Genomic DNA, 16,157 nt, shown 5'->3' with positions numbered 1-16,157 from the left:
GTACTATTTATTGAATTTCTATAACCTGTTAATATAAATGAATATTCATGTTTTAGTCATGGCATAAACTGAGTTTTGTACACTCTTTTCAGTAAGTGTGTAAATGAGTGGTGTGTAGACTTACTTTGATAGTGCAGCTGGAAGATACCCATGCTTCCCTCCAGTCCAGAGCAGTAGTAGACAGAGAGAGTGTTAGTGGGACTGCGGATCACCTGACCTTCAACAAGCAGTGTATGGTTGGCCAAGACCAGCAAAGAACCGTGTTCATCAACACCTGTGATAGACAGTTGTTCTCCATCTGAAAGGTTCACGCTCTTCACCTGGAAACAAACACATTTTAAAAAATCCATGTTTAACACATCTTGTAGGAAAGCTTGAATACATACAGTATTAGTGTTTGTACTTGGTCATCTGAAGTCAAACAGAGCTCCCTTAAAGTCTCTCACAGTCTAAGGAAACTGGTTTTTCTAACATAATAAAAGATAATAAAGAGAGATGGCGGGATGTTATTAGGAAGGGAGAGAATTAAGGATTCAAATGACTACTTGTATCTGACTACTTCTATCCTTCAAGCTCAGATACTGCACGGAGATGTCAGATGTTGTTCCTGCTGGAACCTGCTGGAGCCACTTGCCTAGCTTGGGACTCACTGCACCAAGTGCACCACTGGGACTATTGTTACCTTCACCCTCCACATCTTCTCAAGGTCTTCTCTTTTTTAATTCTGTGGTCAATCCCTGCCCTGTTATGCCGCTGGCGTGCTCTCCGGCTCTTTGCGAACAATTTTTAAATCACTTTTTAGATAAAGTTTCATCTCTTAAGTCTTCACTTCCTTTAATGTCAAGCCCTGTTTTTACCCCTGACTGTTCATCTACTTTCCATCAGTTTGAGCCCGTGTCACTTCTTACTCTCAAGCGTTTAGTTGAACAACTGAACAATACTAATCCTATACATGATACTCTCCCATCTCGCATAGTTAAGGACTGCTTCGATGTAATTGGACCCAGTATTTTATCGCTATTGAATTCTTCCTTACTCTCTGGCTGCATCCCGTCAGCTTTTAAACATGCTATAGTTCAGCCTGTTCTTAAAAAAAGGAACCTTGATTATAATGATTATGTGAATTACAGGCCAATCTCTAAGCTCCCGTTTCTGTCCAAAATCCTTGAGAAGATAGTTCTTCTACAACTCCAGGCATACCTGGATGAGAACAACATTATGATAAATTCCAGTCTGCCTTCAAACCACATCATAGCACCGAAACAGCGTTGCTTAGAGTCCTTAACGATCTTCTTCTAATTGCTGATAATGGACGCTCTGCGGTCCTAGTTTTATTGGATTTATCCTCGGCCTTTGATATGGTAGATCACAACATCTTATTAGCGAGGCTTGAGCATACTGTAGGCATTAAAGGTGTTGCCTTTGATTGGTTTAAATCATACCTCTACAATAGGTTCTTCTCTGTCAACCTGGGCACTTGCTCTTCCTCCGCTGCACCTGTCTGCTGCGGCGTGCCTCAAGGATCTGTGTTAGGCCCTATTCTTTTCTCACTGTATATGCTCCCTCTAAGTACAATCTTTGAGAAATACCGCACCGCTTTCCACTGCTATGCTGACGATATACAGATCTACTTTGAACTAAATGATGATCTTGCTTTGTCCTTGCACTGTTTCCAAGAGTGCATGCGCGAGGTCAAAGAATGGCTCCTAGCAAACTCTCTTATCCTAAATGATAAGAAAACTGAAATTGTGGTATTTGGCAGCAACGTTCCTCGTGGCCAACTTCGTGATGCCTTTGGTTCCCTTACCAGCTCCCTTTGTGACACTGTTAGCAATCTGGGCGTGTTGCTTGACAGCCCATTCAAACTCAATAAACAAGTGTCTGCTGTAGTTAGATCTAGTTTCTACCAACTCCGTCTCATCTCTAAGGCTAGGCAGTATGTTCCGCATAAGGACCTGGAAAAGCTCATCCACGCCTTTGTGACTTCTAGGCTGGATTACTGCAACTCACTTTATTTTGGTCTTCATTCTGCCCTCCTTCATAGACTGCAGACAGTCCAAAATGCTGCAGCACGCATTCTGACCAGAACTGGGAAGTTTGCCTCCTGTTCTAGCGGACCTGCATTGGCTACCCATAAAATACCGCATCCAATTTAAAATACTGCTGCTTACGTTTAAAATTAACAACAACACAGCACCGAGCTACCTTAAGGAACTCCTCAAATCGTATGTTCCTGCCAGAGCATTAAGATCATCTACTCAGTTACTCTTGGTGCAGCCTAGATCTCGGCTGAAGTCTAGAGGTGACCGGGCGTTTGCCCTGGCTGCACCAGAGTTGTGGAATAACCTTCCGATTGTGATCCGGGCGTCTGATTCACGGTTAAAAACCTATTTGTTTAATCTTGCCTTTCCTGCTTGTTAATGCTCGCACCTGACTTTTAGACATATTCTATTTTTTCTTATACATATTTTTATGGCTTGTGCTTTTATTATGTTTTTATTTTGATATGCATTTTATATTACCCCTGTGTATTAGTGGCATTATAATACTCGTGTTACTTCTCTGTCTCTTATGTTAAGCACTTTGGTATACCGCTGGTTTTTAAATGTGCTCTATAAATAAAGATTGTTGTTGTTGTTCTCTGAGCCCTTGGTACTTCTCTAGCTTCTCCTGTTCCTTCTTCTTGATGTTGCTGTGATTCAGTATTGCTACGTCTACCACAGTCATCTTCCTCTGCTTGTCTACCACTACTATGTCCGGTTGGTTAGCCACCTCCATTTTGTCAGTCTGAATCTGGAAATCCCACAGGATCTTACCTCAGTCATTCTCGACCACCCTGGGGACATCTCCCATTTTGACCTTAGGACTTCCAGTCCATACTCAGCACAGATGTTTCTGTATACTATGCCAGACACTTTGTTGTAGCGTTCCATGTGTGCCTTGCCTGCTAGCATCTAGTCTTGCAGTCTCGGACAGAGCAGTCAGCCGAGTAGCTGGTGTTTTGCACCTCTGGTATTCTTGCCTATTCCGTTATGTGCCCTGCTCATGTATTGAGCCATGTGCCTGTTCATCTTGGCCACTATGATGGCTGAGAGGAGCTTCCATGTGGTACTGAGGCAGGTGTTTGGCCGTTAGTTGGATGGGACTGTTCATCACAGCACAGAAACATTCATCACAGCACAGAAACAGCTTTAGTGAAGGTTACAAATGATCTTCTTATGGCCTCTGACAGTGGACTCATCTCTGTGCTTGTCCTTCTTGACCTTAGTGCAGCATTCGATACTGTTGACCATAATATCCTATTAGAGCGATTAGAACATGCTGTAGGTATTACAGGTATTGCACTGCAGTGGTTTGTATCATATCTATCTAATAGACTCCAATTTGTGCATGTAAATGGAGAGTCCTCTTCACACACTGAGGTTAATTATGGAGTTCCACAGGGTTCAGTGCTAGGACCAATTCTGTTTACATTATACATGCTTCCCCTAGGCAGCATCATTAGAAGACATAGCATACATTTTCACTGCTATGCAGATGACACCCAGCTCTATCTGTCCATGAAGCCAGATAACACACACCAATTAGTTAAACTGCAGGAATGTCTTAAAGACATAAAGACTTGGATGGCCACTAACTTTCTGCTTCTTAACTCAGATAAAACTGAGGTCATTGTACTCGGCGCTGAAAAGCTTAGAAATATGGTATCTAACCAGATTCTTACTCTGAATGGCATTACCTTGGCCTCCAGTAACACTGTGAGGAACCTTGGAGTCATTTTTGACCAGGATATGTCCTTCAACGCACATATTAAACAAATATGTAAGACTGCGTTCTTCCATTTGCGCAACATCTCTAAAATTAGAAATATCCTGTCTCAGAGTGACGCTGAAAAACTAGTTCATGCATTTATTACTTCCAGGCTGGACTACTGCAATTCATTATTATCAGGATGTCCAAAAAACTCACTGAAAAGCCTTCAGTTAATCCAAAATGCTGCAGCAAGAGTACTGACAGGGACTAGAAAGAGAGAGCATATTTCTCCTGTTTTGGCTTCCCTTCATTGGCTTCCTGTTAAATCCAGAATTGAATTCAAAATCCTGCTCCTCACATACAAGGTCTTAAATAATCAGGCCCCATCTTATCTTAATGACCTTGTAGTACCATATCACCCTATTAGAGCACTTCGCTCTCGCTCTGCAGGCCTACTTGTTGTTCCTAGAGTATTTAAAAGTAGAATGGGAGGGAGAGCCTTCAGTTTTCAGGCCCCTCTTCTGTGGAACCAGCTTCCAGTTTGGATTCGGGAGACAGACACTATCTCTACTTTTAAGATTAGGCTTAAAACTTTCCTTTTTGCTAAAGCATATAGTTAGGGCTGGACCAGGTGACCCTGAATCCTCCCTTAGTTATGCTGCAATAGATGTAGGCTGCCGGGGGATTCCCATGATGCATTGAGTTTTTCCTTTCCAGTCACCTTTCTCACTCACTATGTGTTAACAGACCTCTCTGTATTGAATCGTATCTGTTATTAATCTCTGTCTCTCTTCCACAGCATGTCTTTTATCCTGTCTTCCTTCTCTCACCCCAACCGGTCGCAGCAGATGGCCGCCCCTCCCTGAGCCTGGTTCTGCCGGAGGTTTCTTCCTGTTAAAAGGGAGTTTTTCCTTCCCACTGTCGCCAAAGTGCTTGCTCATAGGGGGTCATATGATTGTTGGGCTTTTCTCTGTATCTATGAAGCGCCTTGAGGCGACATTTGTTGTGATTTGGCGCTATATAAATAAAATTGAATTGAATTGAATTGAATTGACTGGTCCCTTATGGGGGTCCTTGGGGATTAGGACACTCCAGCCATTCTGGGTGTCTCTCATCAACTAGCAGCGGGTTTGTTTGTGCTGCCAGATGCTTGTGGAATTCAGCTTCTTCAGCCAGTGGGCATGAATCATGTCGGGGCCTGGTGTTGTCCAACTCTTCATACTGGAGACCCTTTCTTGGATGTCTGCCACTGCTATTTAAAATGGACCTCTTCAGGGAGGTTGCTGTGGTCTGTTCTTAGACCCAGCATTGCTGTTATGGATTGCGTCCTTCTGCCACACGCTCTTCCAGTATTGCTCCATCTCCAACCTTGGTGGTGTTGTGCTCATATTGTTCCCCTGCCACTGAGAGTACACATTTGCTGGTTCTTTGGAGAACAGCTGGCTTATTTCCTGCCTTTTATCTCTCTGGTGTATCTCTTCAAGCGGCTGGCCAGGGCTGTGAGTCTTTGCTTGGCAGTTTCCAAGACCTCAGGTATGGACAGCTTGTTATACTTCTTAGGCACCTTCATCACTGAACCTTTCTGTACTGATCACTGGTTAGTCTTGTAATAGTGGGGGTAGGTATTGCCCGTAGTGCTGTATTCACATCATATAATAGATCTTCTGAGGGTACTTCACGTAGTCTTGGTAACCGGCTATGGATCAGCTATATCTCTTTCAGGTCAGTTCTTCTCGCACTCATTGACCCTTCTTTCATCACACTTGGGGCTTGGTAACCTATCTCATGTGGGGGTGTTATATCTCCAACCAGGATGACAGGTCAGAGTGGTTGGATATGTGTTGTACCTCGTCAATCTCTACACCTGAGTGCAATCCCTTCTTCCGAATGTTGAAACACTGAGCTATTAGTTGTTTAACTAACTTTGAACATAGCAATAAATTTGAAAATTCCTTGCTAACCACAGTTAAAACTAAATAAAGAAAAAACAACAATTTATTCTATAAAGGATTCAACTGGGAACATTATTCATCATCCACAACAAATAAATAAATATTTTAAAGACTTTTACAAAGCTTTATACTCGTCACAGATTAATCCATATTGAAGGCATTGAAGAGTTTATCTAAATCTAAATGTATCTAAATCTATCAAAACTAAAGGACAAACAGATTGTGTCTCTTGATTCATTCAAAACCCTACAACATCTCTCAAACAATAAGAAAAGATGGTGGTCTATGCTAGCAACCACTTTTTTCAGAATGGTAACTCAAATTCAGAATGGTTACAGATCATCTCCAAACAATAACACTGCCATCATTAGTCCACTTCTTAAACCAAGGATCCCATACTCCCATCCAGATACCACCCAATCTCAGTCATAAATGTAGGGATTAGAAAAAAATCACCCTATTCATAATACATCCTGATCAAACAGGTTTAATCAAGAGTAGATGTGTATCCTTAGGCAAGATACTAACCCCATTTGCTCTCCGATGCATCCATCTGAGTATTAATGTGCTTGAATGTTAGTTAGGAAGCACTAAAAAGCTTAGCAGAAAGTGTTTGTGTGAATGGGTGTGATTGGGTGAATGTGGCATGTTGTATAGCGCGCTTTGAGTAGTCCGGAAGAGTAGAAAAAGACTATATAAGAATCAGTCCATTTACCATTTAGACCACAGGTGTTGAACTCCAGGCCTCGAGGACCGGTGTCCTGCAGGTTTTAGATGTGTCCTTGATCCAACACAGCTGATTTAAATGGTTAAAAACCTCCTCAACATGTCTTGAAGTTCTCCAGAGGCCTGGTAATGAACTAATCATTTGATTCAGGTGTGTTGACCCAGGGCGATATCGAAGACCTGAAGGACACCGGCCCTTGAGGCCTGGAGTTCAACACCCCTGATTTAACCTTTGTTTCTATGGTCTACCATGATTTGGCAAAATATTTCAGCAAGGATTTAGCTCTCTTTATCCCACCTCATCATCCTTACAACTGTGGGATAGATTTGCTCCCAGGTGTTCCACTTCCCACTAGTCCGTTATACAGTCTCTCTCCAGCCTTCAGCCTTTGGTTCAGCCTAATCTCTCAAAGTCTTTCATGGTAGGAGTGGATGCTTTGGATTCATGGGTTAGGGCTGCTATTCCAGACCTTTGAGGGTAAGCTTCATCCCTGTGCATTCTTTTCTCGGTGCCTCTTTCAGATTGAAAGAAACACTGACTTGGGTGACCGTGAACTGCTAGCCAACAAACGCATTAGAGGCACTGGCTGGATGGAACATCCATTGTCGTTTGGACCGACCACAAGAACCTGGCGTACCTGCACGCAGCCAAGAGCCTAAACTCTTGCGAGGTCAGGTGGGCTCTGTTTTTCATACGATTTAATACGACTATCACATAAAAGCCCGGGTCCTGAAAAGTGACTCCATTAACTCTAGCTCACCAGGTGAATCCGTCTTTGTCAATCATTGTATACGATAAGTGTACTTACCTTTGTGTCATGTTTTGTTAGGAAACCCAAGAGAGCTGAGCTCTTTTTGTAAATTGAACTGAGATGAGTTTGGGTTTGTCACCACCGACCACAGGAAGGATTCAGTACATGGGAACTGGGAAGTCATCACGGAAGAAATGACACACTATGGATTGTTTGCAGTACATGGTTTTTATTTGTTTGTTTGTTTTGTAAATGTAAATAAACACACTGTCGCCAACTCTAAAGTTCCTGTGTTTGGGTCCTGCTTTCTGAAACCCAACATTTTACTTCCTACAAACCATCAATGTGTCTTTTAGACTCCATCCCTATAAGACTCCTCAAAGAAGTCAACGTTAAATATGATCAACCAATCTCTAATAATTGGCTGCATATCTGACTTCAACCTGGCAGTAGTTAAACCGTTACTTACCATCTCTTGCCCAATTGTCTTAGCTAATTATAGGCCAATCTCCAACCTTCCTTTCATCTCAAAAAATGTTGAAAGCGTTGTCAAACAGCTAACCAATCATCTGCAGAGGAAGGGCTTATTTGAAGAGTATCAGTCAGGTTTTAGAGTTCATCACAGTACAGAAGCAGCTTTAGTGAAGGTTACAAATGATCTTCTTATGGCCTCTGACATTAGACCAGCGGTCGGCAACCCTGGGAAGGGTTAACTGATGGCACGACCATAGCTGGACTGGATATGGTTGTCCAGCTATGGTGATTTTTCGTTTTTACCGGCCAATGGTTTTTGTTGCTGTTGTTGTTGTTTTTGTAATGGTATAAACAATGAGAGGTGCTGGCCGATGTGTAAAAATAACCCAGTTGTTTGGTGGTGCTATGGCGGAGCTTCCACAGAGGCCAGCAGATGGATGAGGGAAAGGGGAGGCAGGAGGAGCAGAGACCCGGGGCGGCCGTCGGTCCGAGTGTCAGGTGAACTGAACTTCAGGTAAGAAGTGATGACCTGCAGTCTATCTGGGTCAGATATAAACCAAGTTTAGGTATAGTTTATTTTCATTCTGCTGACTTTTTACAGTCAATTACAATAACTTGTACTGCGTACTAGCTAGCACGACGGAGTTTCTAAACAGCTGGGTGGGTGCTATTATGTTACTGATAGTGAACTTTATTTTATTCATAAGGTTAGTAGTAGAGTTGCCAACCGTCCTGTAAAAAACGGAATCGTCTTGCATTCAGAGAAAATATTACGCGTTTCATATTAATAATAATAATGATAATGGATTGCATTTATATAGCGCTTTTCGAGACCCTCAAAGAGCTTTACAATTCCACTATTCATTCACTCTCACATTCACACACTGGTGGAGGCAAGCTACAGTTGTAGCCACAGCTGCCCTGGGGCAGACCGATATTGAGCTGAAAAGGAACGCAGTTTGTCCTGTACTTCAGCTACAATGGAAAAAGACACAAGCTGGATTTATTCTGTGTCTTTACGCTGTCAGCTGCCTCTTCTCTCATTCTCTTTCCCCCTCCCTCTCCTGTTGCTACTTTAATCATGAAACTGATCAATGATCAGCTGATCGGCTTTTCTCTCTTGCTTGTTTATCGCTCACTTTGCGCCAGAAAGAGGAAACCAGCGGATGTCGCGCTAAACAACAGCAACATATTTAAGACTGATCAGCTGTTTTTAGAATTTATATAATATTAATTTCTAGCATCAGCTAATGTTTGTTGGAGCCACAGTCGTAAAAGCTGCTGGTCATGATATCGGTTTGGTTATGTGGTGAGAGGGAAACATGAAGATGAAACCAGGAGATGTCCTTACTGAATCATCAACAGGTGATGGACAAACAGGTTTACCTTTTAGGTGACATGAATGAGTTGAAGGGAAGTTATGAACTGTTTCTGAGAGACAGAAACAGTCTCTCAGAAACTGAGAGACAAAGGATCTGACCAGCTGTCAGATCCTTTGTAGCTGACAGCTGGTAACTGTGCAGGGGCGGGTCTGGCAAAGTTTTGCCAGGGGGCCAGGTAGGGCATTGTCTAGCTTTTAATAAATATCTGAATCGTATAACCAAAGTTTTCATCTGATGTAAAATGTATAGAAATCATACATATACCAACAAGACAGTGTACATCACTGTCACAACAGTGTTTGTTTTCATTGTTGTGAGGAGACCATAAATAGCATTTGCATTTTTGTTGTACAGTTCATTTGCTGTTATGGATATGCTGTAGGTATTACAGGTACTGCACTGCAGTGCTTTGAATCATATCTATCTAATAGACTCATGTAAATGCAGAGTCCTCTTCACACACTAAGGTTAATTATGGAGTTCTACAGGGTTCCATGTTTGGACCAGTTATGTTTACATTATACTTGCTTCCGTTAGGCAGTCTCAACAGAAGTCATATCACACATTTTCAGTGTTATGCAGATGACACCCAACTTTATCCATCCTTGAAGATAAAGTTGGCAAAGTGTCAGAGTGACGCTGAAAAACTAGTTCATGCATTTATTACTTTTAGGCTGGACTACTGTAATTTGATATTATCAGGATGTCCTAAAAACTCCTGGAAAGGCGTTTCCCTAAAAACCGTGTGATAAATAGCCAGCCAGTCCAAAATGCTGCAGCAAGAGTACTGACATAGACTATAAAGAGAACATATTTCTTCTATATTGGGTTTCCTTCATTGGCTCCCTGTTAAATCCAAAATTGAATTCAAAATCCTGCTCCTCACATACAAGGTCTTGAACAATCAGGCCCCATCTTATATTAAGATGAGAGGCTGGATCCAGGGCTGGATTTGGGAGACAGATCTCTACAGGTATCTACTTTTAACTTTAGGCTTAAAACTGTCCTTCTTGCAATATACATATATATCTAGCATATAGTTAGCAGTGAATCCTCCCTTAGTTATGTTGCAATAGGTCTAGGCTGCTGGGGGATTCCCATGATGTACTTCTTCTTCAGTCACCTTTCTCACTCACTATTTGTTTTTACACCTCTCTGCCTTGAATCATTATTTATTATTAATCTGTGACTCTCTCCCACAGCATGTCTTTTGTCCTGTCTTCCTCCCCTCACCACATTGGGATATCTGGTTTGGGCCTCTGGGGCTTTCCAAGCTCCCCTCACCCCAGCCCCAACCCCCTCAGCGCCTGGTCTTTCTGGAGTGCCTGAGTGGGCATTTTTTGTGTGCTTGCTGGCCTGCTCTCTTGGGAGTTGCGGTCTGGGCTGGCTTGGGCCTCTACATCATGTCGTGGGGGTTCCACCAGGGTGCGGGTGGTTCTCAGGGTCTGTGGTCTGTCACCGGCAGGGTCGGTTGCCCACTGCCTCTGGTCCCCCGACACCCCCACCATTGGCTGTTGGAGCTCCGTCCAGGGCCTCCCTCGTCCCCCAGGGCATGGTTGCCATTGGGACATGTGGCCTCAGATTTTCAGCTCTTTTGGATGCAGTGTTTGGTTGGGGTCCCCTGGGTCTTTGCCTATCTGCCTCTGACACTAACATTTGTGCATACTAACATAAAGCATCTTTGAGTTCTGGACTAAAGAAGTGACATAATATATAAAGAAAACATTTAAAACATTTAAAAGCATAAAAATATTTGAGGGTCATACAGAAATGAACAGCATTACCATTAGCTGTTACAAGGAGGCAGAGTTTAACTTGGGTTAAGCCACAACTACAAAACACAGCAGCATGCCTTTACAAAATACTGTTCAGTAAGATAACCAGCAACCCAGCAAAGAGTCATTATGCTATAAATGCAGTTGGGCTGTGTGTGATGTCATTGACATGTTGCTGATGTGTACCTGCAGCTCGACTCCATAGCCAGTGTACACAGTCACAGTGTAGGTACAGCGTAGGAAGGTACCGTCTGGAAGAGGAGGGTCATCAGAGGAGTCAATGTATCCTTCTGGATCAGTAAAAATCACCATGCAGCTGGATGCAGCTGGAGGGAAAACACAGGAATTTATATTGCATTGGCCTTTATTTATTTTTTGTTCTATCCTGCCCTGTAATACATTTACTGTGAGCCTGACTGGAAAGTCACTGGAAGCCCTACTGCATATAATTAATGATGGAAGTTACAAGGATCTAAACTGCTACACCAAAAAAAAGTGGGCAGTGAAGACTCTTAAGCTGTGACTTGATATAAATAATCATGTTCTCTATTCCTCTAAAGATTTTAAAAGGCCTGTGGTGTTACTGATTAAATATCCTGGTTTAAAAGGCATAATGTGACTAATTAACTGATTAACTACAATTTTGTTATTTTGCAGAATAATATTTACAGAAAAACATCGGCAGTTGTTAAAATACCAACAATATAAATTGTATGAAGCTGAATTAACATCAAAATAAAAGCTTATAATAATCTTTGTACATTCACTTTAGAAACATTGTCATGGTAACAAGCGCATATGTGCAGAAATCTCAGTTGAGTTTATCAGTACCCTGCTACTTGTTAGCAGGGTACGGAAGCTGATTGGAATACAAATGGTGATTTTTTTTCACAAACTCATTTTTTAAATTTCATAGGTGAATTAATTCTGATCTGATGACAGACCCAATTCAGAAGTTGTTATATTTCATTGCATGAAAAATATGAATGGTTATGAAAAGGTAGTTTTAGCAAAACATTCTTATGGTATTAAAATACAATTTCTTTATTTAAAATTTTGATATGGCAGCTATAATTAAAGATATGTGTTTAAAAGAAATGAAACTGGTTAAACCAGCAATATGTGAGGTAGAAGTTTTTTGCAGAGTGGAGATGAACAGTAGCTGCTGACAGACTAAAGTGTGTTGTTCCTAGAGTATTTAAAAGTAGAATGGGAGACAGAGCCTTCAGCTTCAAGCCCCTCTTCTGTATAACCAGCTTCTAATTTGGATTTGCCAGACAGATACTGTCTCTACTTTAAAGTTTAGGCTTAAAACTTTCCTTCTTGCTGAAGCATATAGTTAGAGCTTGAAGTTATTGATTTTGAAGCAGGAGCTTCATTCCTGGTCAGCACACTCTTAGTCTGTGGCAATTTAAAACTCATTTCACTCTCTACATTGACACTGGTATTCCAGTAGTTTCTAGTTCATGGCAGGCTTGAGCCTTGGTGGTTCCTGGGTTATTCCTTAATATCCTAACTGGTTTCTTCCAGACCTTGGCAAAAAAGGTAATAGTCCTGGCTTTGTCAAGATGAAATACATTGTAGACCCCAACTCAATGATTTAAGTCAATGTATTTATATATTTGAACCTGTATGTATAAACTTTTGACCCTGTGTAGATTAGAGAAAATAAAAACTAAATTCAAACTTGTGCAGCGAAATCTTGTTTTTTAAGTAATTTAATGTGTATTTTGAACAATTATTCTGGTATAGAGAAAGAATCTTTCAAACAACTTATTAAATGCCCCAAATTATCATGATATTCATGATATGATTAGTAGATATAAACCTCTGACCATTGCTGTATGGTGCTTTTTGAGCTAATACTAGGCTGGATTAGTCCAAATTAGAGAACCACGAAAAGATACTTCCTGGGGGAACATAAAAAAGGAAATTTTACATGAAAACATTTGATTGCTATTTGTTTGACTTAATTATGGCAGCGTACTAAAGCCTTTGATAAAGCTGTCATGTACACTGTGTTGCAGGTAGAGGTAGGACCCAAATGCAGGACTCAGACATGAAAGGGATGAACTAAGGTAGGCAGCTTTATTAGCTGTAACAAAAATACTCGTAACACAAAAAAACAAGAATGCAAAATCTAGAAACTAGGAACTGGGAACTAAGTTACAAACAACTAGGAATTAATAATCAGGAAGTTATGAGAAATTAGGGAAACATGGCACACAAGGAAATACTCAGCAAATCGGGACAACACGACAACGAGCAGCAAAAGACTGAGTACTTAAATACACACACAGGATAACAAGAGGATGGGCAACAGTTGGGAACACAGGAGGAACAGATCAGACATAACAAGACAGGAGAAACAAAACTGAACACAGAATGAAAGAATGTCAAAATTAAACAGAAAGTACGATAACCAAGGAGACCAAGACTAAGACACATGGGCTTGATACTGAGACTGGGAAGAAGCAGACATGGGAACATAACTGACTGGGGAGACAAAAAGGGAACACCGAACACGGAGACAAGAGTTAAACAAACGTGAAGACAAGGCTGAAAAAGCATGGAACTTGGAACATAGGGGAGGGGATCTTAGTACTGACTTTTAAAGCTTTGAATCATGAAGCTCCTGCCTATATTTCTGATCTCTTAGAACGTCACACTCCCTCTCGCAGGCTAGGATCGTCTAATCAAAGGCTGTTGGTAGTTCCCCGAACACGTTTTAAAACCAGAGGTGATAGATCTTTTAGAGAGGTGGCAGGTAGTGGAATTCTCTCCCTCCATTTCTACATTGCCTGGATTTTATTTATTCTTTTAAACATCATCTTAAGACTCATTTATTTAGACTAGCTTTTAATTAGATTCGTGCTGTATGTTTGATTGTACTGTTTTAAGTTTATCTGTTTTATATTATTGTGAAGCACTTTGTGGTTTTTATCATGTGAAGAGTGCTATATAAATCAATAAAGTAAAGTAAAGTAAGGGAGGCATGGAAACAGAACTGAAAGACAAGAAATTATATAACACAAAGCAGAAAACAACTAAAAGAACCAGAACAAATAGTGAATTATATAGTGCTTTTCTACTCTATCTGAGCACTCTAAGTGCTTTAGACAACTTGCCTAATTCACCCATTTACACAAGCACTTTATTTCTGTGCTCTTTCTCTCTAACATTCACACGCAACATGGGGTTAGTATCTTGTCCAAAGGGTACTTGGCATGCAGACTGAAGCAGAAGGGGATTGAATAACCAACCTTCCAATTATTTTGTGACCTGTTTTCCCAGCTGAGCCACAGCCACCCCAATCTTACAGCACCTGGTATTCCCAGGCAATCTCCCATCCAAGTACTATCCAAGCCCGATTTTGCTTAGCTTTCAAGATCAGATGAGATCAGACATGCTCAGAGTGGTATGGCCGTAAGCTGTGTCTAATAAACACTAAATCTTAAATTATTACTTAAACCAGAATCAAAATGTACAAATACATAAACACTGGGTTACAGACCCAGGACCATGACAAAATGTACTTTCCTGAAACTGATTTGCTCATGCATTAGAGGTGCTTTTGTAATTTCCAGGATACAGCGGGAAGAATAACTACAGCAAGGTAAATCTGGTGTCTCGCTGTCTTTTTTTATTGAAAAAAAACTAGCCTAACAAATATTTGGTTCAGTTAAACAAAGTTGTTACCAATTTTTAAATACCTGCTGAAGTTGATTCTATCTCTGCGTCAAGGTCTGGCCTCATGCTCACAGTGGTGATCTCAGCCTCCTGCTCAGGGGTGTGCCTCTCTGTGTGAGGCATCCGAGAATGTGCGTCTGTAGGAAGTGGCTGAGTTGGACTGCTGCCTTGCCCTGATGCTGCAGTTGATGCGGGGGACTTTACCCGCCTCGGTAATCCTCTTCTTTGATGCTCCGGGGTATGATTGATGGAAAGTCCTCTGCCCAAAAGAGGTAGCAGGTTCTGTGGCAGAGCAGAAGGGAGGATGCCCCCTTTCTGGGAAACCAGTTGTCCTTTTTGAGCCAGCACTGATTGTTGCAAACCACCAGTCATGGCACTAGAGTTTTTTTCTTTGGGGCTGCCTTGCTTTGTGCTCCTTGATGGCAATACTGGAGACCTGGCAGAGGGCATTATTGTAGAGACTTCTTTATCTGAAAAGCATGGAAAATAAGGGATTAATCATTTGAACTGGCAAAGCAGTTGAGAAAATTTTTTTTATAAAGTGTTGGGAGTATGGCTCTCGGTGGTTCTGTCACTGTTCTGCTGGTCTTATCAGGAGTGGAGTTATCTGGTCGGCACAGCTAGTCCCAGTTAAGCTGTTGCATTCACAATATAATGAGCATGCACACATACACACATGTACACTCGCTCTCTCTCTCTCATTTTCACATCTCAGTGATGACATTCACATAAGGCTTTTCTTAGCCACTTATCCTAATCCTAACCATTAGAAATGAATGCCTCATCCTAACCCTTACCCCTAATCTAAGCATAACCTAATTATAACCCTAAAACCACAACCATATTTTGAGCCTAGAGTAGTATAGAGGCATGTCAATTTTGGGTCCTCACAAAGATGTTTAAACAAGTACACACACACATGTATACATTGTAGTAGACAAGGCAGTTAAGCATGACAGGAGAGAAGGATTAAAATACCATCTCCAGCAGCTTAGTTCAAAAACAGCAAACACCAGCATTTACACATACATCCTCCAACTCCTGCCACTAACACTCTGTAGTCAACCCTCAATAAGCAGCCATACAGTCCAGCCTAAAAAGTGCTCATGATGCAGCCTCAACATGATTTAATAATTTATAGTCATTTACATACTCCTCAAGCAGGAGAAGAACTAACAGAGCACAGCTGCTCTCATTTTTATCACAAGGAAATAAATCAGTGAAAATATCCTCTCTGTGTTGTCAACACTCTGAGAGCTTTCTTCTCATTTTGCATTTTTCCATCTTGAGACAGAAAATAAATAGTCTTTTTGTAAGAGAAAAAAATGTTCTAGATGTACCTGCATTATGCTCAACTTGTCACACCATCATCAAGAAATTCATTTAAACTTTCACAGCTTGTGATTACTTAGGCAGCTACACAGCAGTAGCTGTCAATACAAGCACTCACACACACACACAACCTCGTATTCATATCTTACTGAGGACATCTTACTGATTTAATGCTTTCTCTAGCCATCATCAAAAATGAATGCCTTTATCCTAAACCTCACCATAACCTAATTGTAACCCTGACACTAAAACCACATTTTTAGCCTCAAAAATGCCTTGAAATTTGCGGGGACGGGCATTTTGTCCCCATAGGTGACTGTT

The 16,157-nt window shown here is 41.3% G+C and overlaps 1 protein-coding gene and 1 pseudogene across 4 annotated transcripts in view; both read right to left on the bottom strand.

The window, feature by feature from the left end:
• The window catches only part of sez6l (seizure related 6 homolog (mouse)-like), a 105,507-nt gene that overhangs the window by 47,178 nt on the left and 42,172 nt on the right, over window positions 1-16,157 (bottom strand). For all 4 annotated transcript variants that reach the window (XM_085168134.1, XM_085168135.1, XM_085168136.1 and 1 more), the window contains exons 2-4: window positions 14,528-14,974; window positions 11,001-11,140; window positions 125-320 (exon numbers count right to left, since the gene is read on the bottom strand). In XM_085168134.1, the coding sequence (XP_085024260.1) occupies window positions 125-320; window positions 11,001-11,140; window positions 14,528-14,974 (783 nt within the window). The remainder of the gene's footprint in view (window positions 1-124; window positions 321-11,000; window positions 11,141-14,527; window positions 14,975-16,157) is intronic.
• On the bottom strand, window positions 14,128-14,246 carry LOC146513796 (5S ribosomal RNA; annotated as a pseudogene).

This window comes from Neolamprologus multifasciatus, chromosome 7 (genome assembly GCF_963576455.1).
Source record: "Neolamprologus multifasciatus chromosome 7, fNeoMul1.2, whole genome shotgun sequence".
NCBI lineage: Eukaryota > Metazoa > Chordata > Actinopteri > Cichliformes > Cichlidae > Neolamprologus > Neolamprologus multifasciatus.
This window is presented reverse-complemented; position numbering and strand designations above follow the sequence as displayed.